Consider the following 20,257-nt stretch of genomic DNA (forward strand, 5'->3'; position numbering starts at 1 on the left):
CACGCCTGCTCACGTGCCCCAACTCATATGTGCAGCACTCACATCACCCCCTTATAGACAGGGAAACCGGGTCAGAGAAGGGAGGCGGCTGTCCCAGGGTCACAGCTGTAAGCAACAGAACGCACCCCCGTACTGAGCCATGTTCCCTTCCCATGAGCAGGATGCCAGCGGGACAGATAGGCATCACAGGATGCCTGTGGACAGAGAAGCAGGGGATGAGGGGAGGGCGCCCAGGCAGACAGGGCTTGAAGGCACTGGGGAGCCAGCAAAGGGTGTTGACATGGCTCAGGTTTGCCTTGTAGCAAGAGAACCCGGTGTCGAGCTGGGGAGGTGTGGGAGCTGGGAACCTAGACGGGTGATGAGAGCCACGCCACAGGCTGTGGCCGCGGTGTGGTCAGTAAGGGTGGCTTGAGGCCGCCGCAGGTGTCCAAGGTTCATAGGTATTCTAGATCACGTGGCCTGCAGCTCACTGCCAGTACCTCCAAATGTCCTTCCCTCTGGGTGTGCCACCTTTATGCTCTGTGCCAAGTGACGGAGCCTTTGGGGTATCCCTGCTTGACTCCTCCACAGGGGAAGACAGGAGCCTCCCTTGGGGCCCTGAGACCAACCCCCAACCCTGGCAGGAGGGCAAGCTTGCTGGGGATGCACGCCCAGCCCATAGGGAGGCCGCAGCTCCCAAAGTGGGAGGGAGGAAGAGGCTGGGCAGACACGCCTCCTGGGGCAGAATGGGCCTGTGCTGCCCCTGCCACCATGTGGGCAGGTCCCAGGTGGCCTCTGCAGGAACGAGCACAGAGAAGCAGGGCAGCCGTGCTCATGCGCGTGGGGACAGTGGGCACGGGAAGGTGGTGGCGGCGGCCTGTGTAGAATGGGTTGCCAGCCCTGAACCTGAAGGGTAAGGGGACAGCCCTCCAGAAACAAGGCCGCCTCCCCATCTCCTTCATCCGGGCCGGAGGGCCAGCCTCACCCACTACCCCGTATGAGAAGGTGACAGTCTGACAAGGGCTTGACCTCACCCCCCCAAGTGGGCCCCTCCTGCCTGTATCCCTGACCTGCCCTTGCCTCTTCTGGTCCTGGCAGCCAGCGGCGGCGGCGGCAGCAAGACCTCATGCCACAGTGCCGTGACTGGAAGGAGGTGACCACGCAGGATGCCGTGAACCCCATCGAGAGCCTGGACACTTGGACCGAGTTTGTGGAGGGGAAGAATAAGGTACAGGCCAGCCATGCCCCTGAGTGCCCGGGGAGAAGGAGAAGGGAGGAGAGAGAGGCCACTCCTGTCCCCTGATTCCCACCTGGCTTCCAGAGTGCTGGGCAGGGTGGCCGAGAGCGAGGAGCCTTCCTGCAGTCCTCAGGCCTCAGCCAGCCTGCCTGCAGAAAGGTCAGAGGGCCAGCCTCCAGCTTTGCGATGGAGGGCGGATCTCCAGCGGCTTCCCAGACAAGGAAGCTAAGATCCAAGGCCACCTGGCCAGGCATGAGCCCCTGCGGCCCACAGGCCCCAGGGCCAGGAGGGGACGGGGCTAGAGACTGACAAGGTCTGCACAGAGGGCTGCTGAACCCCTGGCACAGCCTGGGGGCAACGCCGAGAAGGGGGGTACTGAACAAAGGCACCTACTTCCTACAGTCACTTCCTGTTTTCCTACACACCTCCAGAGCCTCTTCCTGTTCCAGTCCTGGACAGGAAGTGCCCGGCTGGGGGTGGGGTGGGGGCGGGGGTCTATCGAAGGCAGGCAGGGCCTGGGGCCCTCTCTCCTACCCTGTGTCTCAGGCTTCCTACTCCCTGAGGCCTCGGTCCTTCTGGGAACCATCCCCACCCCTCGCGATCACCCCGAGCCTAGGGAGAGCTGCTGTGGACAGGCCTGGGCCGAGGAGGCCATCTCATGAGGATCTCGGCAAGCAGCGACTGGGTTGGGCCTGACCCCATCCAGAAGTGACTGGCCTTTGCTGTGACCAGAGCCTGAATTCCAAGCCTGGCTTGGACTCACCCTGGTGCCCCCTCAGCATAGCCACAGACTGAGTCCAGCCACAGCCAGAGGTCTCTCTGGTCCTGCCAGAGGCTACCCTCTGACGTCACCACAGCCTATGCCAGCAGTCCCTTGACTCCTCCGGGCAGCTGCCTCTCGCTGCTGCCCAGGGCCCTTCTCTCCCCTGCTTCACCGTCGCTGGTCCTGTGAGTTTTAGTCTTCTCCAGCCCAAAGCCTCAGTTTCCCCCTGACTCGTGGGCACAGCGACCTCCTTGCAGAAAGGGAGGGCCCAGGTTGGAAGAACTTGAGCAGGAAACGGATCCCTGTTCCTGTGCTCTCCCAGACCGTGAGCAAGCTGGTGATCCAGAATGCCAATGTGTCCGCCATGTACAAGTGTGTGGTCTCCAACAAGGTGGGCCAGGACGAGCGGCTCATCTACTTCTACGTGACCAGTGAGTGACCAGACCAGGGCGGGCAGGCCTGGGTACAGGGTCAGGAGGGGGCAGGTTTGGGCTCATTGAGTTTCTGGGGTCCGTGGGGCACCCAGGAGAGCGATCCAAGGCTCACCAGTTGTGGGAAGGAAAAATAGCTTTGAAGGACAAATTCCACTGGGATGGAATGGCATCCCTGTCCCCAGTCCTGAGGCTCCTCCCCCACGCTGCCCTTGGCTCACTGCAGCTCCTCACTCCCACACCCCGCCTTCCCAAGCCCTGGGACCTTGTGCCTCACCCGTGAATTTTGCCCTGGGGAGAAGGTCTGTGGTTTACTCAGATTATCAAATGTGCTAGTGACCTCAGGAGAGCTGAGCCCAGGAGTAGACATCACTGGGTCCCAGAGTGTAGATCAGGGTGCCAGCAGAGAGCCCAAGAGAACACTGGTGACTGGGGAGTCCACAGGAGCCTGACCAGAAGTGCCCAGAGACAAAGGAAAACAGGCGCCTGGCGTTGGCAAAAGCCGGCGGAGACACTGTTTCAAGCTGAGCACGGGGTAGGATGTGGCAAGCTCCAAGAGAGAACGAGGACTGAAGTCCCACTGCGTGGTGACAAGGAACTCTAGATGACCCGGGTTCCTGGGAGGGCTGGGGGCGAGCAGTCCAGCTGGGGCTCCTCCAAGAGAGAAAGAGAAGGAGAGAGGCAGGAGGAGACCCAGGACTGACTCAGAGAGCCCACCGCAGCAGGTGGATGGGTGAGCCATGTCACCGGGCTTCCTCCTCCCTCCACAGCCATCCCCGACGGCTTCAGCATCGAATCCAAGCCATCTGAGGAGCTGCTAGAGGGCCAGCCCGTGCTCCTGAGCTGCCAAGCCGACAGCTACAAGTACGAGCATCTGCGCTGGTACCGCCTCAACCTGTCCACGCTACACGATGCGCATGGGAACCCACTGCTGCTCGACTGCAAGAACGTGCACCTGTTCGCCACCCCTCTGGCCGCCAGCCTGGAGGAGGTGGCACCAGGCCATGCCACGCTCAACCTGAGCATCCCGCACGTGGCGCCCGAGCATGAGGGCCACTATGTGTGCGAGGTGCAGGACCAGCGCAACCACGACAAGCACTGCCACAAGAAGTACCTGTCGGTGCAGGGTGAGGCTGGCCGTGGGGAAGACTGTGCTGTCTCCTAGCTGTGGCTGCCTCCGACTTTGCCGCTGCAGAACGCGCCCCTGGGAGGTCCATTCACAGCCCTGGGCTGCAGGAACACCCTCTCCTGACAATCTGCCTCCTGCCCCTCGCACGAACCCTTAGTCGGGCTTCCGGGGATCCTTCCCTACCTCTGCTTCCAGACCAGAGAGGGCCCTCCTGCTAAGTGCAGCTCCACTTAGCTCCCTCTCGACCCCTGCCTGCAGCCCTGGAAGCCCCTCGACTCACGCAGAACTTGACTGACCTCCTGGTGAACGTGAGCGACTCCCTGGAGATGCATTGCTTGGTGGCCGGAGCGCACGTGCCCAGCATTATGTGGTACAAAGACGAAAGGCTGCTGGAGGAAAAGTCTGGTAGGGAGGGGTGGCCCAGGCGAAGGGTGGTCCGGAGGCGTGCGACGCCAAGGACCCCAAACCCAGGTGGACCTGCCCCTCCACCCCACCCCTGCAGGAGTCGACTTGGCGGACTCCAACCAGAAGCTGAGCATCCAGCGCGTGCGCGAGGAGGACGCGGGACGCTATCTGTGCAGCGTGTGCAACGCCAAGGGCTGTGTCAACTCCTCAGCCAGTGTGGCCGTGGAAGGTCCGGCCTCAGCCTGAGCCTCTCAACCACCTTCCCGCCCCCAATTAGCGCCTTCTTGTGGCCACCTCGGGCAAGTCGTGCCCACCAGAAGGGGCACCGCCTGCAGGTGCACCCTCTTCCACACACACACACACACACACACCAGCCCCTTTCTGCCCACACAGGCTCTGAGGATAAAGGCAACATGGAGATCGTGATCCTTGTTGGTACCGGGGTCATCGCTGTCTTCTTCTGGGTCCTCCTCCTCCTTATCTTCTGTAACATGAGGAGGGTGAGTGCCCTTTCCCTGCTCCTGATAGGGTCTCTGTCAGGCCTTCCCCCAGATAGCCACGCTTAAAATAAAGAACAAGGCGCCCGCCCTAGTTCACCTGGCAGCCTTGTCTCCTGGGAAGCCTCCCAGTCCTTCACCCTGGGCTCCATCCCCGCAGAGGTTGTCCGCCTCTTACTCTGCCCCCTCCTTGACTGAGAGCCCGGCAGGAAATGCCATCTGTCTTGGGCAAAGTTCTGCCCAAGCCACAGTGGTGTGGCGGAATCAGTAAGCTGCCCCGCTCCTCCCCATCCTGCCCCGCAGCCGGCCCACGCAGACATCAAAACCGGCTACCTGTCCATCATCATGGATCCCGGGGAGGTGCCTCTGGAGGAGCAATGCGAATACCTGTCCTACGACGCCAGCCAGTGGGAGTTCCCCCGAGAGCGGCTGCACCTGGGTGAGGCCAGCCCCCAGCCTTCCCCACCTGCACCTCCTACCCCCACCCACCTGCTGCAGGCTGAACCCCTCCATTCTCAAAACTTGTGCCAGGAAGGCCCACCTGGCCTGACCTGTCCCTCTGGGCTTGGGTACCCAGAACCTTAGCCAAGGTTCCCAGTCCCTAGGCTCCCCAAGGTCACCTGCTGCCACCCTGAGCAAGGTGGATCTGTCGCACCTGCTCAAGAGGATGCCTGGCTTCCGGTCCACCTGTCTCCCTCTCTTCCTGCTGTGGCTCCCACGCTCTTCCTGTTTGGCAGAGAGGCTCGCCACGTTCCTCCTGCTGCCGAGCCTGTCCTCTTGGACCTCTGGATGGGGCGCCCCTGCCGCCCACCTTTCTCTACCCTCACCCCATACAGCTCACCTGCAGCTGGCTCCCTGCCCCGACAGGGAGAGTGCTGGGCCATGGCGCCTTCGGGAAGGTGGTGGAAGCCTCCGCCTTCGGCATCAACAAGGGCAGCAGCTGTGACACCGTGGCCGTGAAAATGCTGAAAGGTGTGGGGTCAGCGGGCGGAAGAGGCAGCCTAGCTGGCAAGGAGCCGCAGCTCGGGGTGGGCCGGTGGGACGGCAGCTCAGGAGGGGAAACAGACTGGAGGCCGGTCTCATCCAAGGTTCTACAGGGAGGCTGCGGGAGTCGGAGCCAAGCTACCCCCTTAACCCCTGCCTCCGTGGGACCAGCAGGATGTCCTGGGGACCCTGGGCACCCCTTCCCCTCTCAAAAGCGCTGTCTGTGCCTTAGCTACGCAGCCAGTGGCCGGGGAGGGGGACGTGCCGGGACGGGGGCGGACGTCAGGCCTATGTCTCCTCCAGAGGGTGCCACGGCCAGCGAGCACCGTGCGCTGATGTCGGAGCTCAAGATCCTGATTCACATCGGCAACCACCTCAACGTGGTCAACCTCCTGGGGGCGTGCACCAAGCCCAACGGTACGGAGCGGCGCGGCCCGTGGGGACGGCGAGGCCTGGCGGGGCCGGGCGCCCCGGGAGGGAGGGGCGCAGGGCCGGGACTGGGAGGCGCCGGTGGGCGCGGGTGCGAGGGCGGAGCGTGCCTTCAGTGCGTCTCGGGTCCCGAACGCGCGGCCCCTGCCCTGTCCCGCCGCAGGGCCCCTCATGGTGATCGTGGAGTACTGCAAGTACGGCAACCTCTCCAACTTCCTGCGCGCCAAGCGGGAGACCTTCAGCCCCTATGCAGTGAGTGGGCGGCCGCCGGGGCGCGAGCTCTGCCCCTAAGCCTGCGGGGCGCCGCGGGCGGCGGAGGAATGGAGGCGCCTCTGCCGTGGACGACGGGGCGCCCCCGAACTAGCTTCATGCATCCGCAGGAGAAGTCCCCGGAGCAGCGCAGACGCTTCCGCGCCATGGTGGAGGGCGCCAGGGCGGATCGGAGGAGGCCAGGGAGCAGCGACGGGGCCCTCCTTGCACGGTTCCTAACGGGCAAGGGTGGAGCAGGGCGGGCTTCTCCAGACCGAGAAGGTTAGAGCCTGGCTTCTTCCCCTTTCCCAGTGCCTAACAAGCCCGTGGGAAAGGCACTTGATCAGGCACCCTGGGATAACCCGGCCTGGGGCCCTCAGTGGGAGCTTTCATGGGGGAGCGTGGAATGGGTTCTGCCTTAGGAAGGGAAGACACTTTGGGGACAATTTCCATGCCAGTGTTTTATGAGCGGCTTGATCATTACAGGATGAATAGGAAATTGCCCTGCAGACCAGGCAGGCAGCCCAGGGCCAAGCAGCAGCGGCCAAGCCCCTACAGACAGGATTTATTGCTCTGGGAGTAGGACATGGGTGTCCCAGAGTCTGAGGGGCAGGAGAGGGGCTGACACGCTTGTTAGCTGTGGCAGGGACGCAGTCAGGGTTGGGCAAAGAATCGTTCCCTGGGGCTGGGTAGATGGAGGCCATGGAGGAGGCGCCTCCTGAGCCCACCTTGCTCCGCTGCGCAGCCGAGGACCTGTGGCTGAGCCCGCTGACCATGGAAGACCTTGTCTGCTACAGCTTCCAGGTGGCCAGAGGGATGGAGTTCCTGGCTTCCCGAAAGGTGAGCTTCCCTGGAAGGCCCTTCAGAGGGGAGAAGGGTGCAACCTCACCAGTTGCCAAGATGTGCTTGGTTCTGACTTCACCCCGCAAAGGCTCTGTGGTCCGCTGGTGTCTCTCTCACTTTGTAGAGGTGGAAACTCTGCCCCAAGCATGGAGCTGACCTCCCAAGGCCTCATGGCTGCTCAGCAGCAGAGTCTGTCTGACTCTACAACTTTCTGTGCTGTCCCCACAATTCCACAAGCCCTCTCCAGGATGAGCCCTAGAGATGGACAGAAATCTTTCCTCAAAGGAGCGTAGTTCAGGGAGAGCACCCCTGGAGTCCCCACTGCTTGGGCGCCCTGGAGCTTCAGGTGTGGTTGTTACCCCCGGGGCCTGCACTGACAGCCCTCCTTCCGCCTTCCCGCGCCACAGTGCATCCACAGAGACCTGGCTGCTCGGAACATTCTGCTGTCAGAAAGCGACGTGGTAAAGATCTGTGACTTTGGCCTTGCCCGGGACATCTACAAAGACCCTGACTACGTCCGCAAGGGCAGTGTGAGTGCGGCCATCCAGGAGAGGGCCCGTGGGGCTGACTAGGGAAGGGGGTGCTACCACAGCCTGCCTGTCCAGGAGAGGGAGTGCCGGCACAGGGGGGCGTGACCTCCTTGGTTGGCCATCCACCTGCCCAGCTGCTGGGGCACTCACTCCCTGTTCCCAGGGGACCCTAGGGCCTCCCCCCCATTGTTAGGCATCCTGAGGCAAGGAAGTGGAGACGGGAGTTGACAAGTGGGGCCCAGTCCTCCAACCGGAACTTGTACTTTCCCCAGTGCCTTGGTCCACGCAATGGGCCCTGACTCCCAGGGCCTGTCCTGTGGGGCCCGTGTGTGCAAGGCGTTGTGTGGCACCTGTCCTGGAAATGGACCAGCTTGGTGCAGTACGTGGAACTCAGGAGGCGGAGTGTGCCTCTGAGTGGAGCTGAGGCAGGGTGGCAGGTGCCTGGGTGAGCCCCAGGGCGGGTTACGGTTCTGCCCCTGGGAGAGGCAGGAAGAGTGTCAAGGGGGTGGGGAGCAGGATGGGCCCAGGGCCTGGGCATGATGGGCCATCCAGCCCCATGCGGCCATTGGTTGGAGGGAAAGGTCAGGTGTGCATTGACAGAAATCACCCTGATGGCATCAACTGGGAAGAGAAGGGAGTGGGGGTGCTGTGGTGGAGATGGAGGCCAGTCCAGAAGGTCCCTGGCCACCTGGGCTCCCAGGTAGAGGCCGTGAGGAGGAGAGAGACAGCCAGTGGCAGAGATGCCTCAGGAGCCCAGGAGGCAGGCGTCAGGAGTGACGGCTGGGCTTCTAGGGTGGGGACAGTGAGTGGATAGAGCGTGCCTGTCAAAGGAGACAGTGAGGGTATGCAGGGATGAGTTGTGTCAGGAGGCTGGGCTGGGGTCTAGGCCTGGACGAAGGCATGCCGTCTCCCCCGATACCCCTCCCCAGAGAGCTCGGGAGAAGAGGGGGCCCAGACAGGCCCAGGAGAACGGAAGCAGGGAGACACCTTCAATCCAGGCAGAGGGCCCTGTGAAGAGGGTGCCAGAGTCCCTGGCCTCAGCCCTCTCTTCCCGTCCATGCGGGCCACTCTTCCCTCCACCTCCCCAGGCCCGGCTGCCCCTGAAGTGGATGGCCCCTGAAAGCATCTTTGACAAGGTGTACACCACGCAGAGTGACGTGTGGTCCTTTGGGGTGCTGCTCTGGGAGATCTTCTCTCTGGGTGAGTGCAGGATGGGGTGCTGGTGGGGAGAGGAGGTGAGGTCGCCAGCTCCAGGTTACACGACCAGCCCTCCTGGAGCAAGGGACTGGGCACCTGGAGGTGTGTGCCACATCATTCTGAAGCAAGTGGTTTGTGGGCCACCAAGAGCCCCCCACCCCTCCCCAGCTTGGCCCAACCTCCAAGAGGACTTTGCCTCCAACATGGGCCACTGTCCTGGGGGGAGTGCAGGCTGAAGCGTGTGCCAGGGCTGAGCCTGTGCATGTGAGTCCCAGAGGGACCTCAGGGCTTGGTCATCGGGTGTGCCTGCTACATGAGTCCCACATGGGAACTCAGGCCCCACTGCAAACATGATGAAGTCCCCAGGCCGGGGCAGGGCAATGATCCTGAATAAGTTAAAATGTTACCACGTGGCAACAGTGATACATGCTACTATGGAAACTAAAGGAGCAGGAAGAAGAGTATAGGAGGCGTGGGAGCTTGGGTAAGCCAGAGGGGCCCAGGGAGAGAGTTAGGCGGTCCAGGACAGGGGGCAGCAGGGGTTGGGGGGAGCATCAGGAGAAGCAGTGAGAGGCAAGAGAGGCTTTGTTGAAACTGACTGCAGGCAGCTCCCCCGCCGCTGATGATCCCGTAACCATGATGGCTACCATGTCGCCAATGCATGGATGCTCTTGGCACCCCTAGCAAGCAGACAGCTCACCCAAATGAAGAACTAGAGCGGGGAGGGCAGTGACTTGCCCAGGCCCCCAGATAGAGCACAGTCGGGTGAGCCGTCTCCACCCCACCCCAGGGATGGGGGAAGGGACAGGACAGAGTGACTTGGGGGGCTGGGCTGAGCAGCGGGTGGCTTGCACCCCACCCAACTCCTCTTCTCGTTGCCAGGGGCCTCCCCGTACCCTGGGGTGCAGATCAATGAGGAGTTCTGCCAGCGGCTGAGAGACGGCACGAGGATGAGGGCCCCGGAGCTGGCCACTCCCGCCATGTGAGCCTCCCCGTAGCCCTGCAGGTGTTAGGGGCAGCAAGCCTGGGGGCTGTGGGGGTTGTGGCCATAAGAAGGTGGCATCAGGGAAGCCAGGGCCAGCAGGACAGGCCTGGACCCCACCCTCAAGACACACAGGTAGTCTGTGGCATAACTTCGATGGGCACCGAGAGGGGCGGCTGGGCGCTGTGGGAACAGACAGAGCCTCGTGTTCAGGGAAAGCGTCACTGGGAGGGGACGCTGCGCTAACCCTTCAAGGAAGAGCCAGGACCGGTGGACAAAGGTGGGGGGTGTGTCAGGAGGGCAGAGTGGGTGGGAGGGTCCAGGAAGGCTGGGGAGCTCAAGGTGCAGGGGTGGGGTGGGGTAGGGTGCACGCAGTCCAACAGCCCGTGACCCCCGCAGACGCCGCATCATGCTCAACTGCTGGTCTGGAGACCCCAAGGCGAGACCTGCATTCTCGGAGCTGGTGGAGATTCTGGGGCACCTGCTCCAGGGCGGGAGCCTGCAAGTGAGCCCCTTCCCCACCCTGTCCTACTGTGGCCTTTGACCCCTGCCCTGTGTCGCTGGCCCCAGCTTCCCCTCTAAGCCCCTCTAGGCTCTGCCCACCTCTCAGCTGCTAGGCTAGGGTGTGTGGTCCTGGGCCCCTACCCACGCCTCCTTTCCACACCCTTGCGTCTTTCTGTTGAGCGCACACCCACTCCACACCCACGGTGTCTGCTCCAGATGCTATGTGGATGGTCAGAGCATGTCCCTGCCCAAGGGGAATCCCAGGCTGGTCCCCACTAGCCTGCGAGGGAGCCCTGTCTCCCTGGCATCATCATGAGGCATTCCTTCACCTGGTGCCCGTTCTGTCCCCGACTTCGCTGAGCACATGGACCTTGACCTGTGTGTCCCGACCCCTCCCCGCCTGGTGCTCCTCCAGGGTGGGGGATGGAGCCAGCTTGTGACCCAACTCAAGGTGGGGCCTGGAGGAAGGACCAGGGAGCGGCCTGTTGCCCAGACCTTAGGGACCGGGATGGGTGCTTTGGGTCTGGTTCCATCCAAAGAAGAAGGTGGGAAGAGCTGGCCCTAGTTCCTGAGGCTGCAGGCTCAGCCAGGGACTGGAGGAAGGAGGATCCAGCTGAGCCCTGGCCTGCCCCACCTGCCTCATCCATAAATGAGGTACCTGGAAGGGCTATTTGGAGAATTTAGAGAGGCTGGCATAGCCAGCAGTCTGCTGCCATGGCCCCTCCCCTGCCTTGATGGCTGAAGTGTGCTGGCTCCTGGCGTGAGCTGCTTTCCTCCTTGGAGTGCTCACGTGCCCACACCACCTGTTAGGACCGTATTTCAGGGGTCAGGAGCCCAAGCAGGCCCGAGCGCAGGGGCGAGGGCTGAGGGCAGTACCTGATGGTTCCCGGCCCAGCTGCCTCTCCTGTTCCCGCCAGGAAGAGGAGGAGAGCCACATGGCCCCTCGAGGCTCTCAGAGCTCAGAAGAGGGCAGCTTCTCGCAGGCATCCACCACGGCCCTGCATGTCACCCAGGCCGACGCTGAGGACAGCCCGCCAAGCCTACAGCACCACAGCCTGGCCGCCAGGTCAGCTGTCTTCCGGTCCGGGAACGGGGGGAGAAAGCCGTGTGGACGGGGTGCATTTTATCCTCTGTGCCATCGGGGAAAAGCGAACCGTGCGACTTCAGAGACAAGTGTGCACCAATTCAGAGCGCAGAGTGACTTTAAATGACCCACTGCAGGGCCCCTCCACGGCCATGTGACCTGGCCACATGCTGTTCTGAGTCCCTTCTGTCCACTCGCCAGTGTCCCCCACCCCAACATCAAGGGCACATTTTCTCACAGGGAGGGGTGCAGTGGACTGCGTTTGGGCCCAGATTCCTCCCAGGGGCTAAATCTCTGATGAGTCTGGGGGTGAGTCCTCAGAGTCCTTGAGAGCAGGGAAGGCGTCCCACCGCGGCACGGTCAGGAAGAGAACGCAGCCTGATTCCCGGAACTCTGCCCAGGCTCTTATCCCCGGCCGTCCACACTCGGGACGCTGTGCCACCGCATTCACAGCAGCATTGCTGAGATGCAGGCTCTGCGTCCTGTCCATCTGCCCCAGCACAGGACAGGGCCGGGCCTGCGGGGACACGAACAGCGGGCTGGATTTGGCCAGGCTCCCTTCACCAACCTTGCAACCCGTGCCTTAGGGCACACATGTGTGGGCTGGGCAGTCGGCGGCTTGCAGCCCCAGGGCCGTCTTCCTGGCCCAGGGTGGCCCATCCTCTGGAGGAGCTCCGTGCCACACCGGGCTGGGTATCCCCTCACTTCCCATCGCAGAGCTCAGCAGCGGACTCAGGAGGAAGCCCTGCTGCTGGGGCTGCGGGGCAGATGTCTGAGGCCAGGCCCGAGGAGAAGGACCCCCGCCAGCACTCAGATCCAGGCCCCCGTACTCCTGCCCAGGCTGGGGGTCCTTCCCTGGAGAAGAGGGGGCACAGGGACAGCGGGGAGAGCTTCGAGGAGGGGTGCACCTTAGCACCTTCTGACGTCTCCCCGCAGGTATTACAACTGTGTGTCCTTCCCCGGGTGCCTGGCCAGAGGGACTCAGACCCGTGGTTCCTCCAGGATGAAGACATTTGAAGAATTCCCCATGACCCCAACAACCTTCAAAGCCTCTGTGGTACTTCATAGGAAGGGTGGGGCTGTGCTGTCGGGTCAGGACCGGGGCAGGGGAGGCAGCATCCAGAGTTCCTCAGCAAGTGGGAAAAACCAGTTGCAGCTTTTTAACAGAGAAGACTATCCCTTGAAAGTGCAAGTCCAGGGAGAGCCTTGGGCACATTTGGGCCCTCCCGCGATGCCACATCTCATCGCTGCTGTCTGTCCTATGCCCTCATCACCCCCACACAAGGCCTCCCCTCCTCAGCAGCGAAGAAAACCCAGTGGAAGGACAGTTGCTCCTTGGTATCAGGGTCAGGGGTCCTGGGCCTGGTCAGTGAGTGCTGGGCAGGGGGCCGCTTAGGAGCTCTTGGCCAGAACACAGACATCTGGATTCCTGCCTCCGGGGCCACTTGGAGATGTTGGGGGACTCGGAAAAGATTGCAGTTCCCCTCTCGTGAGATTCAAAATAAAAACCACGCCAAGCCACAGTCAAAGGGTAACAAAGCCCCCCAAACCAGGAGGCAGCTGATCATTTTTCTGAACTGTGAGCTGCCAGTCCCTGGTTCTCCCAGAGCGCTGCTGCACCCTGAGCACAGGCTCAGACACCATGGAGGTCCCCCAGCATGAGGTGTCCACGGGCCAGCCACAGCCCCCTGACCTCAGGGTCTCCCTCCATGGCAGGGGCATGTGGCCCTCACCTTGGGATGGAATGGAGCCTTGTTTTCAGCTCAGTTTCCCGGGGACAGGTGTTCGGTCAGCAGTGACGCAAGGTCATGCTGTGTCCCTCGGCTGGGGGTGGCTGCCCTGCAGGAGGGTCTCAGGCAGGATCCAAAGCCTGGCTTGTCCTCCACACAGGACAACCAGACAGACAGTGGGATGGTGCTGGCCTCAGAGGAATTTGAGCAGATTGAGAGCAGGCATAGACGAGAAAGCGGCTTCAGGTAAGGGCTTCATGAGCCTCCTGCTGTGCAGCGTGGGCATTGCCCTCCCCTGGAGGAGGGAGGCTGGGGCCTGGATGTGCCTAGCCCTCTTCCTGGAACCTTTCATGGCTCCCTATGACCTTTTCATATGTTCAAGGTGAGCAGCTCTGAGACACCCCTTCTCAGCACCACAGGAGCCCCCCCTCGTCACATGCTGAGCACCTGGGTGCTGGTCCCGACACCTCCCTGTCATCTGACAGAGCTCAGATGCTGCGTCTTTCTGACACCACACGTAACCCACCATAGCCTGGACATGCACACCCTTCTCTAGGTGGGGTAGGGCGCCCCAGCCCCAAAACCCCTGAACTTCACGCAGTAGCCATAGAAGCCAGGTAGATACTGTCATCTGAACTGGCTGGGATGTATTCTGGCAACAGAGAAATGAATACGCACATATGCCTGTCCAGAGGGTGACCTGGATACAAAGTTAACTCCACTTGCCCAGCATGATCACCAAGGGAAAAACGTTTTGGCCAACTTGAACATTGAAACTTTTAGGGATATGGATTAAATGAAGACTTTAGTGTCTACTTAAAAGATTCACTTATTTATTTATTATTTTTTTTATTTTTTTTTATTTTTTTGAGACGGAGTTTCGCTCTTGTTACCCAGGCTGGAGTGCAATGGCGCAATCTCGGCTCACCGCAACCTCCGCCTCCTGGGTTCAGGCAATTCTCCTGCCTCAGCCTCCTGAGTAGCTGGGATTACAGGCACACGCCACCATGCCCAGCTAATTGTTTGTATTTTTAGTAGAGACGGGGTTTCACCATGTTGACCAGGATGGTCTTGATCTCTCGACCTCGTGATCCACCCGCCTCGGCCTCCCAAAGTGCTGGGATTACAGGCTTGAGCCACCGCGCCTGGCCTCACTTATTTATTTATTTATTTTTGAGACAAGGTCTGTCGCCCAGGCTGGCGTGCAGTGGCGTGATCTCAGCTCACCACAACCTCTGCCTCCCAGGTTCAAGCGATTCTCTTGCCTCAGTCTCCTGAGTAGCTGGGATTATAGACATGTCCCACCATGCCCAGCTAATTTTTTTATTCTTAGTAGAGACGGGGTTTTGCCACGTTGGCCAGGTTGGTCTTTAACTCCTGGCCTCAAGTGATCTGCCCACCTCAGCCTCCCAGAGTACTGGGATTACAGGCGCCAGTCACCACGCCCGGCTCATCAGGTGACTCCTGTTAGTACCTGGTTTTGGAAAATTAATGGTGGTTACATTTATGGAAATAGTTTTGGGCTAATTTTTCTTTACCAAACAGCATTCTGACATTCAAAAAACAAGGTAATTAAGTACAGGTGAAAGGTATAGCAGAGGATGATTGCTACTTTAATTCAAGCCTCTGTGCACCTTTGAAAAACAGCACAGCTCCTTGAGATCAAAGAAGGCCACTCAGCCCATGCCTGTGGCTTGGCCAGGAGACGGACTCCGTGTAAGCATGAGCTGGGGACTCGGCACCAGGACCAGCACGGCCGAACCTGCGTCAGAGTCAGATGAGCACTGTCCCGTGAGAGGAGAGCGTGACAAGGTCCCTGGGGCTGTGGCAACACAGACCAGGGGGTGATAGAGGCGACTGGGCTGTGGGGACAGCAGAGTTCCCTGTCATGTCCAAGGCATTGGGCAGCCATCTTGCTTCTGAAAGTGCAGCAAGCCAGAAGGGAGTGCAGCCCCTCTGATGCTTAGTGGTGAAGGAAGAAGAACATTCCAGAAGAGAAGCGTCCTAAGGAAGCAAGATAGTATCCAGAGGTCATATGACAGATGAGCACACAGGATGGATTTGTTCATTTGAGAAACTGCACCTCCCTATAGCGGCAGCAGAGGGCAGTGTTCTTTGCCCTCTGTTCATGATGAGCCACCAAGAGGTGCCGCAGGTCACTGGCCCGTGCATTTGCTTGGCGTACAGAACGCTCTCCAAACAGGTGCAAGGAGAGAATGTGCCATGGGGGGGGTCTGTGAGGAGAAGAAGGAGGAATCTATCTGCCTGGTCCTTCGCTGTCTCCTGTTAACCTCTGGTCAGCACTCACCCCATGGGGGGTGACCGCCTTCTCACTCCTGGGTTGCATCGTCCAGTGCCTTTGATGGCCACTTAGGATGCCGGAGACCATGCCCTGTAGATGTGGCTTTTCATCTGCATCTGTGGGTGAAAGGAGGTCAGGAAACTCTGGGCTTGTGATCGGTCAGCGGGGCTGCATGGTGCCAGTGGAAGGCCCAGCTCTCCTGGGTAAGAGACTGACTGGCCCCTGGTGGCAGGATGAGACAGGACGTGATTGGAGCCTTCAGAAGGAAGAATGCCCCCAAAGGAACTGGAGATGATGCCAAAGATACAGGTTTGATGTGGCACTTTGAGTGAAGATACCACCAAAATCCCTATCCCATCCACAGGATAAGTGGCTATTTCTGGTGTAGGAAATCCCAACATGGATAATCATGAACCCCCCAAAAAGCACTATCCATACAAAGTTGTAAGACTAAAACCGAACATTAGACTCAAAAATTCCCAGTAGAAAATTGTTTAAATGAAACAGGAAAACAAACAAAATGCTCCAACAAGAATTAAACATATAATGAAACAAGCAGCAGCACCATGAATCTGAAATTCAAAATTTCAGAATAGAAATGGACAATGTGAAGATACAAATGGGAGCCAACGAAATTGAGGAAAGAAAGAAAAGAGACATGTGGCCAGGCAGTGGCTCTCACCTGTAATCACAGCTCCTTGGGAGGCTGAGGCAGGAGGATCACTTGAGGCCTGGAGTTCAAGACCAGCCTGGGCAACAGAGTGAGACCCTGTCTCTATAAATAGTATTTAAAAAATTCGATGGACGTGGTGGCACACGCCTGTAATCTCAGCTACTTGGGAGGTTGAGGCAGGAGACTTTGGACCCGGGAGGTGGAGGCTGCAGTCACCACTGTCCTCCAGCCTCGGTGACAGAGCAAGATTCTGTCTCAAATCTTAAAAAAAAAGAGAACTGATATTTTAAACTTACGATCAAGAGTTTTCCATAGCACCATGCAAAGCACCAAACAATAAATCAACATCTTCAAAACATGCCAAGAAAGTGAGCAGTGAGGCTGGTGCACGATGGGGCACGCAGAGGGGAGAGCAGTGGCAGAAACCACCTCCTGTGCCCTGGGGAGCAGCCGGGATTTCCCTCACGGAGTGATGGGAAGCCGTTGGAGGATGCGTAAGTCGAAGGACCTCCCTGAAGGTTGGACCGCAGGGAGGCCAGGCTGGAAGCAGAGCGGTCCGCAGGAGGATGTCACAGAGCTGGCCGGGACGCAGCCGGCTCCGCAGGAGGGCAGGAATGGAGATGTGCGGATGTGTTCTGGAGTTAGAATGGACAGGACTTCCAGATGCATGGGATAAGAAGAGTGAGGGCAAGCAGGAAGCAAGGAGAAGCCCAGGGTGCTTGGCATGAGCGGCCGAGGAGACGCTGGTGCCGTTCACTGAGATGGGCAAGGCCGTGAGAAGTGGGTTAAAGGATGAAGTTGGACATTCTTCACAGTCTCGTGTCCAGGCTAGGGACAAAGCTCCAGTGAGTGCTGAATCGGATCCATCAGCTTTGCTGTTAGAGTCTAGTCTGTGTGTGTTTTTCGAAGTCTGAACATGTCTTATGCTCCGCTGTGTCCTTGGTGATTCCCATCAGACCCTTACAGGGATCCAGTCCCTCCTCCTTGTTTTGTGTGTGTTTGTTTTTCAGTGGCACAATCTTGGCTCACTGCAACCTCCACCTCGTGGGCTCCAGCTGGGACCACAGCATGCACCACCACACCGGGCTAGTTTTTGTATTTTTTGAAAACACTTGGTTTCGCCCTGTTGCCTGGGCTGGCCTCAGGCGATCCGCCTGCCTCGGGCTCCCAAAGTACGGGTATTACAGGCGGGCACCACCGCGCCCGACTTCTTTTCTTACTAACATCACCTTCCCTGTCTTGGCAGTTGTAAAGGACCTGGCCAGAATGTGGATGTGACCAGGGCACACCCTGACTCCCAAGGGAGGCGGCGGCGGCCTGACCGGGGGGCCGGAGGAGGCCAGGTGTTTTACAACAGCGAGTATGGGGAGCTGTTGGAGCCAAGCGAGGAGGACCACTGCTCCCCGTCTGCCCACGTGCCCTTCTTCACAGACAACAGCTACTAAGCAGCACTGGACAAGGCCCCTGCTCTGTGCTGCCCCTGGGCCCCGGCACTTGAGGGTTCAGGCCCGGTGGGCTGGGCAGAGGGCTGGAGGCCCAGGTTGGGCACTCATCTGGTTTCACTCTGGCCGCACGGGAGTGTCCTCTTCCCTCTCTGCAGGCTTCCCAGCTAGGAAGAGCAAAACTCCAGGCCTAAGGCTCCCAGAATTCTGTCACCACGCCTGTCCAGGGCCACCCTCCAGCCCCTCCCCCTCAGATTCAGATGTCATTTAGTTCAGCGTCCACAGGTGCTGGTCCTGGGGCTAGCACTTCCATGGGAGTCTCTCTGATGACCTCCTTTCATCACAGTGGGTGGTGGCCTGGTCCCTATTATCTGATGAGGAATCTGTAGGTCTGGGAGTCACACAGTGATGCAGGTCACCGAGGTCTCCCAAATGCCCCATCCTCCACATGCACCAGCTGCTTTTACCCCTGGGGCTGGCTGGCCTCACCCACCCCTGCACAGTTGAAAGGAGGGGCCATGTTGCCATCTCAGAAAAGCAAGGGAGGGCCTGACCAAACAGCTAACTACCCCTGTCACCTATGTGACAAGCCTGCAGCAGAGAGGCAGCCCACACACCTGGGCCTGGGTGTTGACAGCCCTTCAGCAGGTCTTTCTCAACAGAACTTCCAAGACTGTTTTACCTGCTATGAAGAATTTGCTTTCCAAATTCAGCTTGGAAGGGGCCCAGGGACAGTCGTGCTGAATCTAGATGACTCTTGCCCCTGCCCCAGGTTGGGGCCAGCGGGGCAGACGCTGCCTCTGGAGAAGGCCTCCCGCTCTGCCCACCTGGCCCAGACTCCCAGGAACCCGAGTCTGGAGATGCTGGTCTGGTTCTTCCCTTCAGAGCCTGGATCTGCCACCTGCCACCCCTCCCAAGCTGTGAACCAGCTCCCGAGAGATGAACACCTTGGGATCCACACGGGAAGGCTTGGGCTGGCACAAAGGACCACCCAGCATTGCCCTGTGCCACCCAGCACTCAGTGGATGTTCTCGAGGCTGTGCATTTGGCCTGCCCTGACATCACCCTGGCTGGTCATGGCACCCTCCCAGGGGAGCAGCAGAGAGATCCCCGAAGGCAGGCTGGAGCCATTCTGCTCAGGACCCCTATCCCAGCTCATACTGCCCACCCAGAGAGACCCTCGTCCCCGTTAGAACCACGGAGACTGACCACCACCCCAACCCTCCAAGCCCACCCCACAAGACGCTTGCAGGACAGGCGCCGCGCAGCGAGCAGGGGCTTGCTCGTCCGACCCTTCCCGGCACCATGCGGTTACTCCGGGATACGCTGAGTGCATGTATGACGTCATCGTCGTCCCCGTGACCTCCCCGTTTCTCTGCACGTCGCCCCGACGTGGGACTGGCCTGTGAGCCCGAGGCTGTTCTCTGCAGAGGCCCCAGCCCGGCCCCGGTGCGCAGCTCTCCTCCCCTCTCTTCACTACCCACCCAAGCATGTACCGGGCAGAAAACGTACTATGCCCTTGTAGACCATGTTCTCAGAAAAGATCGAAAATATTTAACAAGAGATAATAATAAATGTGATGCCAGTCTTTTGAGTTATTCTGAATGGACCGTAAGTCAAGTTCCAGCGTCTGGTGAGATTTTGAGTGTGATCCTCCGCGTCCCATCAGCCCCAGGAAGCCCGAGGAGGACCCGCCGTTCCCAAGAACCGCGGCAAAGGGGCATGGTTTCCAGTGAGCGGGCGCGGGATGCCAAAGGCCCGCTCCGTTCCCAGCCGCCCGGACCGCGAGCGCCCTGCCCGGCTTCCGAGCCACTGCAGACGCGTCCCCTGAGGCCGGTAGTGTCCAAGAGCACCGAGGCCGCCTCGGGTTCCCACGGTTGACCGCGCGCCGCCCTGCGCAGGTGTCCAGACCCCCGCGGGTCCACCACGCAGGGCGCCAGGCGCGGAGGGGTGCCGGGAGCGGGGCGCACAGCAGAGGGGCGCGTAGGTTGTGGGGCGCACGAGCGAGGGCCCCTCGCTAGTTCTGTAGCCAGCAAGGCGTGAGCTGGGACGGCGGCTTAGGTTCTCTCCGCGGTCGGTGGGCCCCTGCCGGGAGAGTGCAGAGAGCCTAGCTCCCGCCCGCCCCTGGGGTTTGTGGGACTCTCCTCACTAGGAAGCAGCTGTCACGGTGGTGGCCGCAGGGTGGGCCCGAACACTGGCCCCCGGGACGGGGCCTTCCCCAGCAGCCTTTGGGGATGGAGTGGAGCTGGGGGCTCAGGAGAGAGAGTGGGCGGTGACTCACGGGCCGGGCCGCGGCAACCCAGTCTGCGGCCTGGATCCAGGAGGCAAGGGCCAGGAGGGGCTGGGGGCACAGTCCAGGGGAACCCCGCGCCAAGGAGAGCCCAGCGGACCCCATCAAAGGGCGGGGCCGGAGGTCGCTGCCCTAGTGTACAGGCTGGACCCCCAGGCTGCCCACCCTTTGGGCCTGCCCAACTCAGGCCTCCCCTGCCCTCTGGGGCCTACTCAGTGCCCGGGCGGCGATGCCACTGTGGCCAGCACGGTCCTCAGAGCAGTGAGGTGAAGCCTCACGGGAGGGCCCTGGGGATGGCAGCACTGCTTGTGTCTGAGCCCAAATGAGTGTCAGAGGTCTGTCACTGCTGCCTGCCAGCCTGTCACTCCAAAGACAACCCTCTAAAAAATGGGAGCTGAGAGATGGCAGAGAACAATGAGGTCCTGGTGACATCCTCTGAGCCTGTATCAGCACCTGCTCCCGCTCCCCGGGCAGGGCCCTGTGGGTAGGAGGGCCCCGGACAGGGAAGGGGCAAAAGGAAGTGGTTCCGAGCCAAAGCAGTATTGACCCAGGGGACGGTGCCACAGAGGGTGCTCAG

At 60.4% G+C, this 20,257-nt stretch overlaps 1 protein-coding gene across 1 annotated transcript in view; it reads left to right on the top strand.

The window, feature by feature from the left end:
• FLT4 (fms related receptor tyrosine kinase 4) overlaps positions 1–19,005 on the top strand; it is a 41,510-nt gene extending 22,505 nt beyond the window's left edge. Inside the window, 20 exon segments of the mRNA XM_003943960.4 lie at positions 1,078–1,207; positions 2,302–2,410; positions 3,181–3,537; positions 3,798–3,944; positions 4,042–4,173; positions 4,338–4,444; positions 4,745–4,880; positions 5,309–5,413; positions 5,729–5,842; positions 6,018–6,106; positions 6,235–6,385; positions 6,849–6,943; positions 7,354–7,476; positions 8,565–8,676; positions 9,556–9,655; positions 10,055–10,160; positions 11,077–11,225; positions 12,180–12,300; positions 13,134–13,219; positions 17,195–19,005. Of these exon segments, the coding sequence (XP_003944009.2) occupies positions 1,078–1,207; positions 2,302–2,410; positions 3,181–3,537; positions 3,798–3,944; positions 4,042–4,173; positions 4,338–4,444; positions 4,745–4,880; positions 5,309–5,413; positions 5,729–5,842; positions 6,018–6,106; positions 6,235–6,385; positions 6,849–6,943; positions 7,354–7,476; positions 8,565–8,676; positions 9,556–9,655; positions 10,055–10,160; positions 11,077–11,225; positions 12,180–12,300; positions 13,134–13,219; positions 17,195–17,393 (2,668 nt within the window). The 3' untranslated portion in view covers positions 17,394–19,005.
• The last annotated feature ends 1,252 nt before the right edge of the window (positions 19,006–20,257 follow it).

The sequence above is a fragment of the Saimiri boliviensis genome, chromosome 20, assembly GCF_048565385.1.
Source record: "Saimiri boliviensis isolate mSaiBol1 chromosome 20, mSaiBol1.pri, whole genome shotgun sequence".
Classification (NCBI taxonomy): Eukaryota; Metazoa; Chordata; class Mammalia; order Primates; family Cebidae; genus Saimiri; species Saimiri boliviensis.